General features: G+C 40.3%; 1 protein-coding gene across 1 annotated transcript; it reads right to left on the bottom strand.

The window, feature by feature from the left end:
* Positions 1–2,619: 2,619 nt before the first annotated feature.
* On the bottom strand, positions 2,620–19,226 carry LOC310931129 (cadherin-related family member 5-like; the record flags this gene model as incomplete). The annotated part of the gene is made up of 14 exons (XM_083894239.1): positions 2,620–3,138; positions 3,384–3,553; positions 6,010–6,396; positions 12,972–13,038; positions 13,114–13,224; positions 13,375–13,563; positions 15,647–15,702; positions 15,801–15,891; positions 16,728–16,913; positions 17,671–17,772; positions 17,876–17,965; positions 18,122–18,211; positions 18,871–19,043; positions 19,193–19,226. 14 exons carry the CDS (start codon positions 19,224–19,226, stop codon positions 2,620–2,622), a joined length of 2,265 nt encoding a protein of 754 aa, XP_083750365.1.
* Positions 19,227–19,826: the final 600 nt, after the last annotated feature.

The raw sequence follows: 19,826 nt of genomic DNA, 5'->3' as shown, positions 1-19,826 counted from the left end.
ATGAAGTACTGACAGTCAGATGTTATCCGAATATTGTTTGGTGAGATTTGAAATAAAGACCTGAGAAACAAGTAGTCCTTGATAAGTCTAATCTTTGTAAAGAGGACAAGAATACACACAGACACACAGTTAGAGAGAATGAGACAAAGTTTATTGTGTGCAGTATCTTATGTCGTGCTTCACTCCCAACCACTCACCCAATCACTTTATTTTATTATTACTTTATTGTTTTTCTTAACTATGCCTGCAAGGTAGGCAAACTTTTAACTGTGTGTGTGTGTGACTGTGTGTGATCTGTACTGTACTATTGCTGCACAACAAATTGCCTCATTGGGGGACAAATAAAGTACCTGGACCTTGATCTTGACCAAAATTCAGCTCCGCCTCCTGTCTTTTATAAAGTGACACTGACTTCATCACAGCAGGTCTCATTACTACTCACTACTGACTAGACCTTCACTTTTGCTGCTATCCTTCTGTCACACATTGTCCAGATGTTTACCAGCTGCTTCTTACAGCTCAATAAACTACTCTCTGGGAAGGGCGACAACTTGATTGTCTTTAAGAGGTTTGCGAATATTTTCAACGGAGCCTTGTTCAGGGCGATGCCGACAATTTTGATGGTAAATTCATTCCGAGATACTTTTTGTTTTTGAGAAGAAAGTCAGCTCACTGTCAAAATGCATCAGGACAAATGGATCATTTCCTGATTTTCAAAAATTCATTAAAATTATTCCTTAAGAGGTTTGCAAATATTTTCAACGGACACTTTTTGATTTCGAGACGAAAGTCAGCTCACTGTCAAGGTGCATCAGGGCTAATATTCATTAAAATTATTCCTTAAGAGGTTTTATTCTACACACAACTTAGTACACTACTTAATAGGTTTTAAACTGACAAAGTCTACGGGTTCCGATGATCAGTTACAGATGAAAACAGGAAAATAAAGATTAGCTTTACAAAAAGTGCTTTGGTCAACAAAGCTTTGATGACAATTACGCTTTGATTTCGCACAGCACACGCTCAATAACTGCTAGAAAGTTCTACACACATCAATTCATATATCCATATAAGCACGGACTCATAACGTATTTTATCTCAAGGCACTTTACATGATGAGATCAAGATCTTACAATTGCTAAAGAGAAAGCCAACAGGAACAATGAGGATGAACTTGGCAACAGTGGAGAGTGTGAGAGTAAAAGAGAGGAGAGAAATGAGGGGGAAGGTGAAGTGGGTTAGTGAAGGAGAGTAGGCTAAAATAAAGAATAGGGACCAGGAGCATTTCTAAAATCATTAACATTAATAAGAGTTGTCTTCATCACTATCAACTTCATCATCTCATCCAGGGCGTGACATCATTCCTCTTGCCCCAATGCAATCTAGGACACTCATTTCCCCCCACTCCACCCTGCCTGCATGCTCTTCTTCACCTCTCTGTCCATTGTCCACTGCTTTGGACGTTGACTCCATGTATTTAAAGCTCACATAGAGTGGTCCTGTTGCACATATATGTTAGTTATGGAGGTCTACTTACATACATTAACTTGTTTTTATGGTCCAAAAACCTCAGAGTTGCTGTAAACGAGCCAATAGAAATCCTCTTTTCTGACGGTGTTTCCCAGCCGCGATATTTCAGACTCAACTCTCACCCCGGCTTCCCAACTGTCTTGTGATTGGCCAATACCCGGAAGTGACATAATCAGCACACCAGCTCTCAGAAGCACAGCTCCCCCCTCTGGAACGGTGGATGCACTGCTCCTCGTGATCAAAACATTGTTTTAACAATGTTTAAAAATAACTTCTTCACGACTCCCCGCCGCAGTCCCTTTTATGACTTTGACCCGGAGTCAGACCCAGAGTCAGAAGACACTGTCGCTCGTGAAACACCTCCACAACGGATGTTATTCTTCTTCTGCGGTTCAATGTACGCAGCAGGATGTACCCGGACTAGTGCCCGGAGCAGGATGATCTGCTGTTCAGGAGAACCGATGTTTACGTAACCGGACCGGTTTTTTCAGAGATCTCGCTGAGCCCGAGATTACAATAAAACACAGCGTTCTCAGCAGTGGCTGAACTGTTTGTTTGGAACCTTCAGGGCTTCTTAAACAAGGTAATGACACAGATACACACTAAAAAACAGCGTTAATTGGAACTTCCGGTCTAGGTCCGCTTTAAACTAATCCACTTTCTTTTTAGAAAATCTAGTTAAAAAGGTGGGTCATGAGCCTGCTTTTAAAAAAGTCAACATTCTCTGCAGGCCTCAGCTTATCCTGCCGGCTGTTCCATAAACATGGGCCGTAGTGGTGGAAGGCTGCCTCACTGTGGGAGGCCGGTGCCACAGGAGGGTTCGTAGCATAACAGCAAGATCATTAAGTTAATTATCATCAGTCATTAACACTATGTCAATTATGACACGTGACGTTCTACAGAAATAATAATAACTGTGAAAGGTTCAATATAGTTTAAACCTGTATACATAAAGAATTTCAATACATATTTGCTTCATTTCATTTTAATAATGAGCTTAATATATGTGTGTTACATAAAACAGGTGACAAATCATCATTACATTTTATTATAGATGTTTCCTGCCAAGTCCTTAATTGTTGACTCTTCTCAGAGATCAGATGTCAGTGCATCATCATCATCTGAGTCCTCTGGTCGATCCCCCATCTTCACGCCGAGTCCACTATCCAGATCTGTGTCATCACTTTCCTTCTTCAGGTTTTTATTGCTGGACTTGTGTCGCTCCTCCTCGTCCTCCTCGTCTTCACTGTCGTCCACTCTACTGTCTGGGATAATGACCACCTCTTCTTTAGCATTGGGGTCAATGTCCTCCTTAAACCACACGGCCTTGTAACCCTCCTCCATGCGCCTCTCTTTGGTCAGGATGGGTTTTACCTCCTTCTCATTGTCTGCCTTATCTGAGCCCGCCTGGCTTGTATCGTCAGACAGGAGCGTGTGCAGTGGCAGCAAAGATTTACTGATAGCCTGTTTGAGAGGGACGTCGTCCACTGCTTTTCTACCACCTCCCTTTTCTAAGGGACTGGAGCCCATGCCTCCTTCATCATTGTTTTGGAAGGCTTCATTAGTGAACTGAAGGCCCTCCTTAAAGCCGCCTGGGCTTTGACCAAGCTGAGAGAGAGACAGAGAGTAATAAAAACAGAATAAGTAATAATTAACGTGTGAATTGCAGTTGTATGTATGAATAATACACTGACGCCTACATAGTGCACCCCCTGCACCAGTAACGGCTTAAGGGAGGCTCTCACTGAAAACATGGCTGCCAGTAGCGACATAACTTTTAGTCACTCAACAATAGTTTGACCAAATCAAATAGAAACCAGGCAAACTTTTATTATTTTAAATGTTGAACTCACAGAGCTTCGAAACACGTTGACTTCATAGATCTTCCTCCAGTCTGCTTTCTCTTTCCTCATGTGATGGACAAGCACTCCAATGGCCACCAGACAGGCAAACAGGAGGATGCCAAGTGTCACACCAAGTGCTGCCATGTCTCCTGACCCATAGCCGCCTGATGGTATTATTACTGCAAGGACAAATTGCACCAAATAAAGGTGTCACTTTGATCATTTCTAGTGAACGTGATGTTGCTGCTTTCCATTTATTTCTCGAAAATAACCTTTGTTATTGGACTGTTTCCCAGGATCCACGGCAACATCACATAACTTCCATCTTAAAATAAAACTAAACCCTATATAATAATATATCACTAAAGCATGTGATAACGATCGGCATATCTACTGCCTCTACGGTCAAACACCAACTACTGCATTCACATTTTGCTGTTGGCATTTCCATGCACTGATCACTGGTACAGTTTTTGTATTTAGTCCGTATTTATAGAACAATTTTCTAGTCTTGATGACCACTCTGCTGCTTTACACTACACTTTTGCCATTCACCCATTCACTCACACTTTCATACAGTGCATCTATGTGCAGCGCTTTTTCTTACATCTTTCATACTCATTCACAAGCTGTCGGCACATCTGTCAGGAGCAACATGGGGTTAAATCTCTTGCCCAAGGATACATTGGCATGTGGACTAGTGGAGCTGGGAATAAAACCCATAACCTTCCAGTTGAAAGACGGCTCTACTACTGAGCTACCGTTGCTGGTATAAATCCCCGGAGCTGTCACCTTTCTCTAAAAGCTGAAAATACATCCATATCCACATAGAAACCGGACTTTTATTTTCTGTAAACACAGCATCAGTTTCCGGTGGAGTTAGCGAGGAGCCCCGACTGAAGCGAACAATACCATGAAGAACGTGTGCATTCTGGCTTCACTAATCCATCCCGGATTCTGCTCTCGAGCTAACAGGCTACATCACACAGTGCCATGTCAGAACAGTGGACTCTGTAGAGGTGGGGGGCTCTGTGTGTGTGTGTGTGTGTGTGTGTGTGTGTGTGTGTGTGTGTGTGTGTGTGTGTGTGTGTGTGTGTGTACATGAACAACAGCTGGTGTACCAACACAGTGACTGTAGACACCAGCATGTTCGTGTGCTATGAGGGGAGATAACATCTTGGACAAGGCATACTTGAACATCAAACAGGGCTATGGGGCAAGACCACTCCCACACCTGGGCCAATCCAACCACTTGTCCTTGCTTTTAATCGCCCCCCCCCCCCCCCCCCCCCCCATATGCCCTCCTCAGGAAAACTTGAGTTTTTGTAAACAGTGGTGCCAGCAGCTGTTGGTGCGGCTGCTTTCAGTTCTATTCACGACTCCAAGTGTATTTTTCATCTTGTGAGTACTCCAAGATCCTATCCTAAGATAAAATCCTCCTGGTGGGATGTTCTGTTCCTTGAATGTCATACTGTTACTACTGTTGGTAACAAATGATCATATAACCTGTAGTAACAACACATCTGTGGACCCTCAGGTGTGGTCAGGGCTTAGGGCTACAGTGTGTCCCCAGCAAAACAGGGATCATTTATATTACATTTATTTGACATACTTTTATTTTTCTTTGCCACTTACCGTTCAATGCTAGACTGTAGTCAAAGTAATAAAGGTAAAAAGTGAAGTTAATATCCATAACAATGGAAAGCTTTATTTATCAATGACTTTTCAAATAAATACTGGTAGAACAATTGTGGTTAATCTTACAAAGTAAGAACATGTACAAATAAAACTGTATTCACTGTATTAGCTTAACTGTGTTTGCTTGTTAAGTACAAATACACAAATAAATAAATAAATCAAACAAAAGTACACAACAATATAACATATAATTGATTATATACATTTACTGGCTATAAAAGTTGTATTTTTTTCTACATTAGTCGGTGCAGCCTGAAGCCAGTGTACATGTTCCATGGGTCAGGATATTTATGCCTTATTCTCCAAACAGGTGACCATGCTGTCAGCATATCCTGTGATAAAACCATGACAGAGAAAAAACATGTTGTGAAAGATTCTAACCACTGTTACACTGTAAGTGATTTACTTTGAATAAACTGCACGTTATAATTGAACACAAGCTAATTTGCAAACTCTACACTCAACTGACATCATCTGTGACTCCATAAAACCACAATAATTCAAGCATCATGTACATTATCATGTGAGCGTGGAGGCGAGGAAGACGTACAAACCTGACTTGTTCTAACTTTATTTTATGTACAATAAATATTATATTATTATTATAATATAAAAAAATACAATTACTACAACTGTTATTGCTGAAAAGAAGAAAAATGACTGTACCTCTGTAGGATCACATTGTTGTTTTCTGCCACCTTGTGCCGATCCGAGGAGCAGTGGAGGAGGAGGCGCGTCACAGCGTCAGTACGACATATTTACAGGACTACACCTGTAGAGGCGCTGGCGAGTCGAAAATCTCAAATGTTGCCCTGTATTACTTTAAATGACTTAGAAGGATATTTTCTATCTCTTGCCATAGTTGCCAGTAAATTTGCTTCTGGTGACCCGTGTTAAATATTTAAGGTTTTGGTAACCTGGATATAATTATTCTCACCTTTGTTGCTATAGCAATACTTTTCCACAAAGGGACAATACAGAGAAGCTTCTCTAAGAAACATGAGACCACCTGAAGGAGGACGATCGGTGCTGGCAGAGGAGACGCTCGCTTCACTGGTCGAACTGGGATTAGTTGAAACGCTGCCTGCTGTGGCTCTGCTTGTAGCCATACTGGAATCTGAGGTGGAGATGACACCTGCACTGGTGGTGGTTGATGTTTGATGGTGGGTGGTGGATATCTGAATATCTTCAGTGGTTGATGTTTGATGGTCGGTGGTGGATGTCTGGATATCTTCAGTGATCGTGCTGCTCCTGGTGGATTCACCTGTGGGAGTTGTGGTCATAATGGTCGATGTGCTCATTGGCACACTGGTGGTGGTGAGACCTGGCAGAAAAGCACAGTTGACGCTTATGTGGATTTATCATTATGTCCCTGTTATGAATGTGTGATGGTTTGATTTGGATGTATTGTTTTGTCTAGTTCCACATGTCATATTTGATTTAGGACTATTGAGTAATATCGTAATGTCGATTGTTAAAATCAGACTGATCTGACTCTGAACTTGATTTGGAAAAGAGAAGTGGACCAAGAGGTGAACTGTAGGTTCATCAGGCTTAGATGTTGTTCAGATATGCATTGAACCAAAGTACAGCATTAGACCAATGGAATAAAATTTGTGTAAAAGCAAGTAGTGATCAACCAATAAAAAGCCAGTCAATTGACTGTCATTAGATGCTGAGAAGCGATGGAAAAAAGCAGCTCTTTTCAGTGTACTGAATCATAAGTAACCATGAATTAAAATGATTTGATTGAAAAGATTTGTTCACTGAATCGTTTAGTACATCCTGCATGACCAGAGTCCGTCGCTGAACTGAAATATGGCTGAATGGGTTGTGATTCACGACCGCCGGCTTTGGGCAACGCTGTCATTAAATACACCAGACTCCTCTGTTAAATATGAAGATGTTAGACATCTCTTTGCCAAATGTTGGAAATTCACGCATGTTTTCAGGAACATTATTTTGGCACTGTTCTTGTTCTTTGATTTGCGGAGGTTGATTGTGACAGTTTGAGCCACTGGATATCACTCAGGGCTATGTTCACTGATGAAGTCACTTCAGTTAACTCAAAACGCTGCAGCACGACTTCTGACAGGAATGGGTATGAATATGATGTCATTGTCATTAACCTTGTTCTTTCTCTCCCAAGTTTGTGTCCCCCCCCCACCCCCACCCCTCTGGTGGAGGATAAAGTGGTAGATAATGGCTGGATGGATGTCATAACGATTATTATTATGCTATAATTAAAAGTCGATATCATTAAAAATAAAATTAATAAATAAAAAAAATCAACAATTTCTGCTGCTGCTTATATAAATGACATCATAGTTCTATAACCATGTCATCACTGACTCTAATGCTGCGTTCCAGAGCCCATCCAAACAAATGGGATGTGGGACTTATCCTACCTTAATTGTACTAGCTCCTACTTCAAAGCGTTCCAGGCAATTGAAGTTGAATGTTAGAAAACATGGACGATCGTGGCGTTTTAGATTTATGTTTGAAGAGGCATTTTGACTGTTAGCAATTCAATCTACTTACATACACAAGCGAGCCGTAAATATAAAAGCGATGCATGCCAATTTGTAACGTCATGAGTATACTTTTACCGTAGCCTTACAAATAACGTCATGAGTATACTTTTACCGTAGCCTTACATATAATGTCATGAGTATACTTTTACCGTAGCCTTACATATAACGTCATGAGTATACTTTTACCGTAGCCTTACATATAACGTCATGAGTATACTTTTACCGTAGCCTTACATATAATGTCATGAGTATACTTTTACCATAGCCTTACATATAATGTCATGAGTATACTTTTACCATAGCCTTACATATAACGTCATGAGTATACTTTTACCGTAGCCTTACATAAAACGTCATGAGTATACTTTTACCGTAGCCCTGTCGTCGTCGTTATGCTAACAGATAACGACGACGACATCATTTCACGCCATAACATGAAAAACAAGTCTACAGGCAAAAAGGCAAGTTTATAACCTATTCATGTGACTCCATGGGTGCCGCCATTATTCTCCGACGTCATTTTGGTAAAGTCGGGGTAGGTCGATCAGCCCCGACTTCGCGAGTAGGAGATCCCACATTTTTTCTAGTTGGATGTAGGATAAGTCCTGTATAAATAGTATAATTTGACACAGTTGTTATATATCTGCTCCTGGTCTCCTTCTTCTCTCTCTACCTCATCTCCCCTTTGTCCTTTCTCTCCCTCTTTCTGTCCTCCACCTCTCCTCTGTCCCCCATTTTTTCTTTCACCCCAACCTCCCGAGGCAGATATCTACACATCTTTGAGTCTGGCTCTGTCAGAGATTTTTTTTTTCGTCTGTTTTAAGAGAGTTTTTTTTCTCTCCACTGATGCCCAGTGTTTGCTCATTGTGTGAATTGTTGGGTTTCTCTGTTCTGCATGATGTTGTCGATGCACAGAGCCTTGAGTTGATGTATGCAAATATATAATTGAATTGAATGAATTCACAGCATGTTCAGTGAACAAATCACTAAATGTACCAGTACACATACCATTCCCTTGCAGTGAAAGGGCCTGAGAGGTGGAGCAGCACAGCCATGAGAAAAATATGAGCAAAGAGTTGATTCGTTGTCAAGGCTTCATCTCACCATGGACTGGTTGGGCAGCCAGGGTGTAGAGGAATGACACCTGAGCATTATCATGTCTCAGGTACAGTATTTGAAATGTTGATAAAGAGATAAAGTTAAATATATAACTAAGAGGATACCTTAAGATGGGAAATGACAATTTAAGAAATGTGGTTTCAATGCCCTCCAGCCCAGGACCATGACTTGCTTTGAGACCAATAATTGCAACACAACAAAACAGAATTGTTTGGGCTTTTTAAAGTCCCTGGCAGGGGATTCTTTGTACTTGCTTTGGTATTTCTGGTCCTAATTTTACTTACTGTTGTGTTTTCAGTTAATGTTGTTGTGTTTGATCCATGATTTAATTATGTGACTCAAATTTGATCAGAAATGAGCAAAGATGTGGCCTGAGGAAAGCAATAGCTGCAGACTTTTTAGGTAGGTCAAAAACACAGAAGTTATAGACTTGACTTTGTATAATGAAAGAGCCTCAAAATGTGTTGATTACAAAAGAGAAGACTAGTGAAAGTCACTAGATAGCACATGGTAGAAATGCTGTGCTGTTGATCATGAAGGATAAAGACATGAAGTTTGACAGTGTGAGTTAATTGATTATAAATATAAATGTAATAATATTAAAATGCAGAGTAAGCACCACGACCAAGTAAATGTCTATTCTGAATGCAAAACATTATTTGTTAAACTGTAAAACAGGATTTTTGGATTGAACAGTTTGGTTTAGCTAGGGTTAGAGTTAGCTTAGTTAAATATTCAGTATTTTAAATATTTTCAACATTCATTTTAACAAACATTTAAAACTTTGTTTTTGTTTATTTCCTTTTGAATTAAAACATTTTAAACTTAAAATGAAGTTTCAATGAAATTTTATTTACAAGTTCAAAGTACTCCTGTTTCCAACAGCAAGTCAAGTCTTGTAGTTTTCAGCACACACAGAGCAGAGAAGAAGCAATGTTCTGCCATCTGAGTCAATGTGTATTAATGGTTAATATTAATCATTAATTAATGGTTTAAGTTTAAACAACAGAGGTTGTTTCAAAACTGATGTTAATTTGTGATGTTAACAGTGTTCAGCAATGCTGTTTGTCACATGTCATTCCACCACACAATGTCATCTCCATCACAACACATATTTTTGTATACAATTCATAAAAAAGTACACAGTGACACCCATAATATTTTTTTGATTTTTGAAAGTTGTGAAAGTTGTGTTTGGTTAAAAGTCATTTCTGGAACTGGAAAATTGATGATAGAAATAGATGGAAAGACTTATGTTATGTTAAATGTTATGTTAAAAACAAAGGTTAAAAAACACCTTTTTTTGTGGTGTGATGGAAATGACGCCCTCCTCTGAATGACAAAAATTATATATATATATACATATATAAATATATGTATATATATATATATATGTATATATTAAAGCTCACATAGAGTGGTCCTATGTTAGCAAAAAACAAAACTAACATGCTATGCACCACATGCATATATTATGTTAACTCATTTGAACAATAAAACCACCATCCATCAGTTTGTCAGAACATGATTTGGCAGCATTTTGAGACCTGTATCATTTAATCAATTTAACAAACAACCGATGAAGAGCCTTTAAGGAAGATCCAATGTGATAGCTTTGTGAACCATATTCACAGACGAGGAACTTCATCAGAGAGAGTGAAAGAGTATGGGCTGAACAGAGAGGACACCCAGAAATAACCCTATCGCAAAAATATCTGTATTTTTTTTTAATTTTTCTGTAGTTTTCTAATGTTGTCCATGTTGTGTTGTGTCAAAACGTGTGTTAAAACAGCAGCAAATTGCACATTAAACTGCAGGACAATTGTATTAAAAGCACTGCTTAAATCAACAAACAACATTCTGATGTAGGGATGTACGGTATACCAGTACTTGATAGGTACTAGGGTACTAAAACCTTATTAAGATTAAGAGTCCCTTATTCGTCACACAGTGGGGAAATTCCAATTACTACAACCGTGAATTAGTGAACACACACAGCACACAGTGAGGTGAAGAACAAGCTAACCCGGAGCAGTGAGCTGCCTGCATTCAGCGGCGCTCGGGGAGCAGTGAGGGAGTTAGGTGCCTTGCTCAGGGGCACTTCGGCCGCAGACTGGTCGGGGATCGAACCGGCTACCCTACGGTTTCATGCTCGAAGCCCTAACCAATGATACTATACTGCATAGGGGTTTCACAATCTCGATTGTAAATCAAATATCGATCGAAACAACTTCACGGTCTTGACAGGGTTTGAAAAGGGTTCTTGGTAACACTAATGGTTCCAGTAAACCATTTTGATCCAGAGAACCCTTTAAAGCCCCTTTCCTGAATAAAGGGTTTGAAAGGGGTTTATGGTGGAACCCTCCAAAAGGTTTTCCAGGTACAAGCTGAAGAACCTATTATGTAGAGTGTAGTCCATAAAGACAGGACAGCGTACAGTCTCAGCAATGATGCAGCTCAGCTGTGACGTAACGCTACGTGTGCTGGTACCTTAAGTGATTTTGTTCACTGAATGTACTGTGAATGAATCAGGGAGTGATAATCAGCAGCTTAAACTAATCAGCCACGGAAAGTCCAAGAACAATCCTGAGCTGTAGATCAGTCAAAAATACTCAAAAAATAAATAAAAGTCAATATTTAACAGAGGAGTTTGGTGCATTAAGCCACAGCACTGATGAAAGCTGGCGACCGTGAGCCCGAATCACAACCCTTTCAGCATTATTTCAGTTCAGCGACTGTGTCAGACGGAGTCTGTGCTCCGGTCATGCAGGAAGTACTGAACCATTGGACAATAACTAATTGATTTCTACATGTTATCAGCAAACTTGTAGCCTGTAGGTCCCCAAATAATAGGGTGGAACGGTTTACAAAATCCACGGTTCGGTTCATATCACGGTTTTTGGTTCGGTTGATTTTTTGTTATTTTCTATCACCTACAAAATGAGAATCGTGTCCTCTTATTACATGTTTGTATTTGAATCCAAACTCATCAACTTTGCCACCCCAATAATGTTGGCTTCACATATGCTTTTTTGACCAAACAATAAAAAACAACCAGTGAGAGCAGACCATGGATGTATTCTAAAATCTGGATAGAGCTCCGCCCCCTCTGCCTTGAAGACAGTTGTCATGGTGGCCACTCTGGGTACTGCAAAAAAAATCCCATGGGGCCCAAAAAGCAATTTTCCCATTGAGCACAATAGTAAAAGAGACGCCTGTAAAAGTGTCCACAGGACACCTCGAGACATTGACACAGATTTTTATAGCCAAGAGGCATTATGGGAGTAACACTACTGCTCATGCTCTATGGGCCCCATAACCTGGAAATTAACGCGGAATTCAGATATATTTTTGGCATATGCGCTAGGTGAGCAGCTCCATAGGAATGAACGGTGCCAAAGGGGTGCTGCTCTATCCAGATCTTAGAATACATCCATGGCGCAGACACAGAGCGGCCAGAGAAACAAAGTGACTGTAGTAAGGTGCTTGTGCAAAACTGCGGAGAAAAAAAAAGTGGTGTTTTGAAACGTCTCACCGGGAAAAATGATCCCACAGGTGAGATGTCAAAGGACTTGCAGCACTCAACAGTACATGCCTCCTCGTACCAAATGGAAATAAAAAAAAAACTTCACTAGTTTACTGGCGAAAGGCCAGTATGTTCCCCGATTGGGGAGCATCTGACCTTTTTTTAAAAAAAAGGGTCCTATGTTCCCCACTTTGTGGAAGCCTGGGTGTGGAGCTCCAGGGTAAAGGGTTAGGGTTAGGGTTAGGGTCCTATGTTGCCCGGGTCCTTTTGGGTGAACAGCGGGGAACATAGAACCTTTTTTTAGAGAAAGGGTCCTATGTTCCCCGGTCACATACAAAGCGGGGAACATAGGACCCGGGGAACATAGATACGGTCCCCTCCGAACCATGACAAGCATCTTTTTTTTATGAACCGTTCCACTCCTACCAAATCGTGTATGATAATCGCATTTTTAATAATCATGCACACATACAGTATATACACTTATATATATTTCCCATTCTAATGTGGGTTAGGGTTAGTTACATTATTTGACATTAATGTAACTTCAGCTGAGTGCATTATCCTTCAATTGAACTGTTGCTTACATTCACTGGACACAGATAAAAATAATAATAATAAGCAAAAAATATAAATCACATTATGAAGTGTGTGAGGGAAATAGTCCCCTGGCTACAGTCATTTTTAAAAAAGAGGCCTATTTAAAGATCTGGTTCCTACCTGTTTTCACCTCCACTATGAGCTCAGCTGTGGCTGACTCACCATTAGACTCGTCTGTTGCCACCACCTGGGAGTAAGATGATGAAAAGTGTTGTAATGAGAAAACAGTCATGTTTAACTTCATTTGATTGTTTCAACTCACATTCAGAGATAATGTGCTGTCGGGAAGATCGCTGGTCATGAATAAGAAGCCTCCAGAGATGTAAAAGTCACTGCTCCCAGCAACATTGTACACAATGAAGGGATTTTGAGCCTGTTGGAACAAGGAAGATTAGTGATGCACATCATCAAAAACATAACGATGTAGTGAAACAGTAGCTGATGAGATTTTCATTGTCGACACTGTCTCTGGTTCAGGAAAGCATAAGTTTGACAAGAGAACATTAAAGTTGTGGCACTTTACCTCATGGTAGTCTTTGTCTGTTGCATGGATGTACAGTGGCTTATCATTGTCCATGGCCATCGAGCCTACTTTAGTGATGAGACCTGTGTAACGCGACTTCTGAAACTCTGGAGGGTGGTCACTCTTCAGCCGAACACTGATTGTGACCTTGGTGGTAGCAAACTGATCACTGTTTTTCTTTTGAGCAGCCTGAGAGACATAGATGTGAGGGAAGACTTCAAAGTTTCATTTTATTGTACTTTAAGAATAGAAATGACATTTTGGCCTACAATCATATGAAAAAGATAGTTTGGCTTGTGACCACATTAGATATTATTGGTTTCATCACAGAGTGATTTTAATGTTTTGCCGTCTTATAATAAATAATAATAATAATAATGAATGTCACATGGGCCATGATGTGAATTGGGGTGAAACCATTTGGCCTCAAGTCAGCATTCCAGTTACTCTTTTTACTTTGATTGGCTATAGACGGCTTCCTTTACCCCTCTCTCTCACACCGTCTGTCTTCTCTGTCCAAAATATGAACGTTGGCATCAAAGGAGCGTCCCATTTTCTTTAGATGCAGGTTTACAGCTGAGTCTTGTCCCATGGAGCTGACTCTTCTGTGTTGTGCCATGTGTCGTGGAGTGGTAGTTTGGTCTGATCACTCCTCATTGCACAACATTGCTCAGTTTGTGATTTGGTGTTTTTGTCCTTGGGGTGAACCATTCCTTGCCTCAGGGTGTGGCTGGGTTTAAGGTTTACACAGATCTTGTGCTTCTGGGAAAATCCTCCTGGAATTCTCTGATAAGCCAGACACGTGGGGTGTGATGATGATGCTCCATCTGTTGTTTTCTTCATTAATGGTATCTGTCTATGGTTTTTGTTGTGCCCATTTTCGATAAGTGCAGGTCTTGAGAACTTCCCTGATGTGTTTAACCTCAGCCTTGGAGGGAATATACTCTACACTCCGGTGTTGTAATGTTCTGATGAGTGTTCTAATGAGTGGTGAGAGTCAAAAAGGAGTTATTGGCCTGTGTGTGTAGGTTTCCAGTAGACTTCGATGTTGAGAGTCCAGGAAAGGTTTAATTTTAACCCGTGTCATGTATGTAACTAAACCAGTGGCAAGTTGTAGTTCCTCGAGCTCGAGGTCCTGTTTTCCTCCATGTAAGAGATCGGCCAAGATAGGTGACACAGGGGAACCCATTGCACATCCATGTTTCTGTCTGTAGAAAATGTCCTGGTACTTCAAATAGGTGGTGGTCAGGCAGAGGTCGTCCAGGGTGCAAATCTGGTCAGGTGTGAAAGTGGTCCTGGTGTCAAAGCTGTCTTGTTTAAACCATTTCCTAAGCATCGGTACTGCTTCCTTCCTTGGAGGTGAAGTCTGGGATTGTTGCTCACAATGTTTAATTTGTATGTCGTCCATATATGCATAGTGTCTGCCCCCGGGCTAGAGGCAGTAGTATGTCTTGCATGATTTTCTCCTTTTCCAGTTCTTCTAGAAAAGTTATCGGCTTGTGGAGTGGTAGTGGGTCTGTGTTGAGGATGATGGTGCATCTTCCCTTGTCTGCTGGCAGGTTGGTGATGATTGGGTCCTTGCTCAGGGAGGAGATGGCAAATGGTTTGCAATTGCATTTATAGTCTTGATGACCACTCAAAGTTGCTTTATACTACAGCTTTTGCCATTCACTCACACTATCAAACAGCATCTATGTGCAGCACATTTTCATACCCGTTCACACGCTGCTGAAGTGTCTTGTAATTGAACCCACAACCTTCGAGTTGAAAAACGATTCGCTCTACCACTGCGCTACCTGAGCTACCGTCAATGGCTCTTCTTCCTGCCGCTTGAGGGCCCCCCAGAAAATGGTTTCACCCCAAATCACACCTGTCACTCTCAGTCAGAAATGATTACAGTTATAGCAGCAGCAGCAGCCTCTGTATTCCTTCATGACAGTGCTCAGAAAACAAACATATTCCAGAGCGTGTAGAGCTGAATGCAGTAAAACATACTGCACAGTATGGTATGTCGTGCATGCATACAAAGAGTTTGTATGCAAGTGCATGCAGAAATGTTGTTTATGTATTTCATTATTTCATTATTTCTGCTGTTCCAGAGGTTAAGGTAAGTGACATGTATCTAAATTAATTTAGTGGACATTTTTTTTGCAGCACAAGCCAACAATAGTGAAGTGAAGTGAAGACCATATAGACACAGAAACTGGATAAAAGCATTTGAAAATGTGAAGTTTACCAGCACTGTAAGATGGATACTTTCAGGTCTGCTCACTGGCTTCAGCATGCTGATGTTCCCCGTGTTTGCATTGATCTCAAAATGATCATTTCCTAAAACACAGACACACTGAGCTCACGCTACTATACATGCCGATAATCAACAGCTGCTGATCTAGACTTCAGGGTTTGTGATAATCCAAACTGCTCACCACTCAGAAACTGGTACGTTATCTCCTCATTAATTCCAGAGTCTCCATCAATGGCATAAAGGGGTCCTGGTTGCAGTGGTAAAAACCCAGTCTGCAGAGAAGAAAACACTCTTTATTACGATACCATCATGTGGTCGATCAGTATTCAAAGCAATGACTTCTGCAGTGCACTCCTAAATGGTTGACCTCACAAATCCCTCCATAAACTTCAACTGGTTCAGAACTCAGGATCAAGATCAGTTCCTACAGAATCTTCTTGCCTTTGATGAAGTAACCAGATGCTCTGGCAGTAATCCAGGATTAATAGAACCATAGTTCCATGCATAACCTTTGTACTACTAATCCCTTCCTCCTCCATCCTGACTGCCAGATAAAATGCTTTAAGTACTGGATGACTAATACCAATAGTGTCAAGAGGAATCCCGAGTATCCACTTCATGCGTAAAGGGATGACAGCGCTGACACTGTATGTGATCTGCATCCTCTGAAAAGGGAGTGTCCACACGTAATGGACAGGCCCTCAAACAGATTTGGTTCAGAGCTATGCTGAAAGAAGCAAATATGAACAGGCAGCTGTGTTTTCTGTCAAAGCTAAATCTGTGCTCTCTTTGTCTTTCCTGAAATGCAGGAAACAAATCACAGAAAATCAGATATAAAAAAATTACAAATAATTAGATTGTCCAATTTGCCTAATCCCCAAATCTGCGTGTCTTCAGATTATCGGAGGAAACCAGAGAACCCGAAGAAAACCCATGCACACACCGGGAGAACATGCAAACTCCATGCAGAAAGGCCCAGGGTCATGAACCTGGGTGTTCTTGCTGCAAAGGCAATAGAGCTAAAGACTACCACCCTCCTTGTGATTAATCACTATTTCAATCATCAAACAATGATTCTGTATTTGCACAGTACTTTTTAGATTAACACCTGTAGTTCGTTTAAGACGACACTGCCATTGTATCCTGGCATGTAGCAGATCACAGCCTCCCCATTAATATGTTTGGTACAAGGCTGGAACCAGGGGGGCCTGTTGTCCTGATCTGTGATGGTGACCATGATGGTGGTGGAGGCAGTGAATGAGGGTTTTGTTTCGGATGTTTCCAATGGTGTGTCCTGAAAACCAAGAAACAATAAGAAAGACATCATTATTCCAGTAATACAAGTACAATTAAGAGATCTGGGAAAAAAAATGCTTCTTTCATAGCTTTAGAATTTACCAAATACTTTTAACCTGACCTTAACCTTACTTTGTAACAAAATTGCTTGTATTTTACATTTTTTCTTACTTTTGAAGAGCTCTGTTTCTACTTCAGGTCTAATTGTACCATGAATTGAGACTCTCTCACACACACTATTACACTCTCCTGTCTTGTTCACACAGGCTGCGGCTGTCATGTGTTACTTTGGGTTTGCCTTTGATAATGTCATGATGTACTTCAAAATATAAAATAAAATAAAAATAAAATAAAAAGCCACCCCCTGGCCTGAGCATTGCTCACAGCAGTTGGTGGCTTAGTTTCATTAAAGGTGCCATATGTAAGAATGTGGCCAAAAACAGTTACTACATTCAAAGTCTAAATACCAAGGTCTTTTAGGTTTCATTTTCTGACGTAACTGTCAACCCGTGGTTGCTCGGCAGCTGAGACTCTACTGACTGCAATGATTGGTAGACGGCGGTAGGTGGCGCCACATGCCAAAACATGATTTCAAAACATAAACATGATTTGCAGTCTGCAAAATATTTTTTTTAATGCAAATATTTTGTCTGTACTGTTGTTGTTGGTGAGTTCAGTTTGTTATATCAACATTATTCATGATGCACCTTTAAGTGAAAAGTTAGTTAGTATAAATTACAGTTGAATGTACTCACCTGAGCATACAATACCAAACTGACATTTTTGACTCTTTCGTAGTTGAGTGTTGCATTAGTAAGGACATCGGGAATTGTAGGTGACCTCAATTTAAAGAGCGCCTGTAGAAAACCAACATGACAATAAAAACTGTATGCATGTCTCACTATGATGCAGTTTCTCATCTGCTTTTTGTGCTAAGTTAAACAAAACATTAGCTCTTACAGGGTCAGAGGTCAGTGTGTAGAAAAGCTGAGTGTTTATGTCCAGGTCTGTGGCAGCAAAGTGGCCCACACTTGTTCCCACAGGAGACGACTTAAACACAAAGATACACAAAATACAATATGTCGCTTCTTTATAGTTAAACACAGACAAAAGAGAGTTTTAATACATAACTCGACACTAATCTCTGTTATTGGGAACAAAGCAACACAAACAAATACACTCCAAAGGTATTTATCTGACTCTTACCTCACTGACATTGACATGGTAGGTGCTCTGGTCAAAGCGTGGAGCGTTATCATTCACATTACCCACAACTACAATAATGGTGATGGTCAGCTGAAAATGGTATGAAAGAAATGAAAATGATGTAAAAAAAAAAATATGTGTGATCCGGCCTTCTTAATAAACTGTAACCCCCGTGTCCTAATGCATCTGTAAACAAACAAACAAAAACTAAACTCATGTAGTTTCTGTAAAATGTAAAGGGCAACAACAGGGAACTGGAGGGAAGTGATCCAGCCCTCTGGGTAAATAATTACAAAAATATTATCATACACATAATGTGTTCTGTGACCAAAGACAGGCATATTAAATAAATGATTAATATTAGTTCAACATTAATATTTGTTTGTTGTAAAATAAACAAATGATATATATATTTATACATTGCCGGTTCTAAACCTTGTCAGTTAACTGTCAAGGAGAACACACACACACACACACACACACACACACACACACACACACACACACACACACACACACACACACACACACACACACACACACACACACACACACCACACACACACAATGGTTTGAGTTGCACCTTCACACAAACACATTACCTCACTTGGAGAAATTGGAGCGTTGTCATAACAAGTAATGACAACGTCATATTTCTTTCCGAGCTGAAAACAAAGCAAACTATTTTCAACACAGGTTTTTAAATGTAAAAATTCTAAATGCAAAAAGATGGATTAAATGGTACTTACATTCTCAAAGTCAAACGATATAGCAGCTAACAGCTGGTTTCCTTGGAGTCTAAATGTGTTGTCAAAGGCGGGACTGAGCTTCAGGGTCACTCCAGGCAGGGTAGTAATGTCTGCTATAAACTGACCCACTGGGTTATTTTCTGGAACCGTCACATCTTGAGGATGTGTACAGACTGTGAGGAGACAAGAACAACAGTCTGTGCTATCAAACAGTTAAAAAGACAGTTTAACATTAAAACTGATGATTCAAGTTTTTTCAAGTGCGGTTGAACGATTGGAGTGAGACATTTATCTCATAGCGGTTTGTATCAGCCTGAGATACTGAGGTGAACTCCCAGTGAAACCACAACACTCATGCGCCCGTGACACAGGATATGACGTCATTTTTGGCACACGTCCGGCACACTATGTCAAGTATTTACTTCAGAAAAACCTCAACTGTCTTCTCCAAAATCAGATAAGAAAATTCAATTTGTCAATAAGTAATTCTAACACCCAAATTTGATTGAAAATTAGAAAATATTGAGACCATTATTCAGTAGTTTATTTGTATTGGTTTTTTTTGTTTTTTGTTTTAATCTCTGACCTTTGATGAATCAACACACATGATCAGCACCCAAGACCATCATCAGTGACGGTGTATGTGTTTATGTTCAGCAGTTCAGTACAGGCCCCACACATGTTACCCCTCTCCCATTATTGTACCTGTATAATACCTGTAAAATACATCTTATTTTGACCTTGTTTAAATATTCTTCTCTGTTTTTCTGTTTAAGCAATAAACCATATATCAAATGTAATATTTGGCAAATAGGCACGAACAAAGGCATAGCCCAGTATTTTAGAATATATCCATAGTCTTCTTTCTTCTGCCCTTTAGCCTGAACGCATATACTCCTGTTCAGTGTGGGTAGTAAACACATACATGTACCATTGACAAAAGACACTTATCGAGG

This window comes from Microchirus variegatus (assembly GCF_963457635.1).
Source record: "Microchirus variegatus genome assembly, chromosome: 8".
Lineage (NCBI taxonomy): Eukaryota > Metazoa > Chordata > Actinopteri > Pleuronectiformes > Soleidae > Microchirus > Microchirus variegatus.
This window is presented reverse-complemented; position numbering and strand designations above follow the sequence as displayed.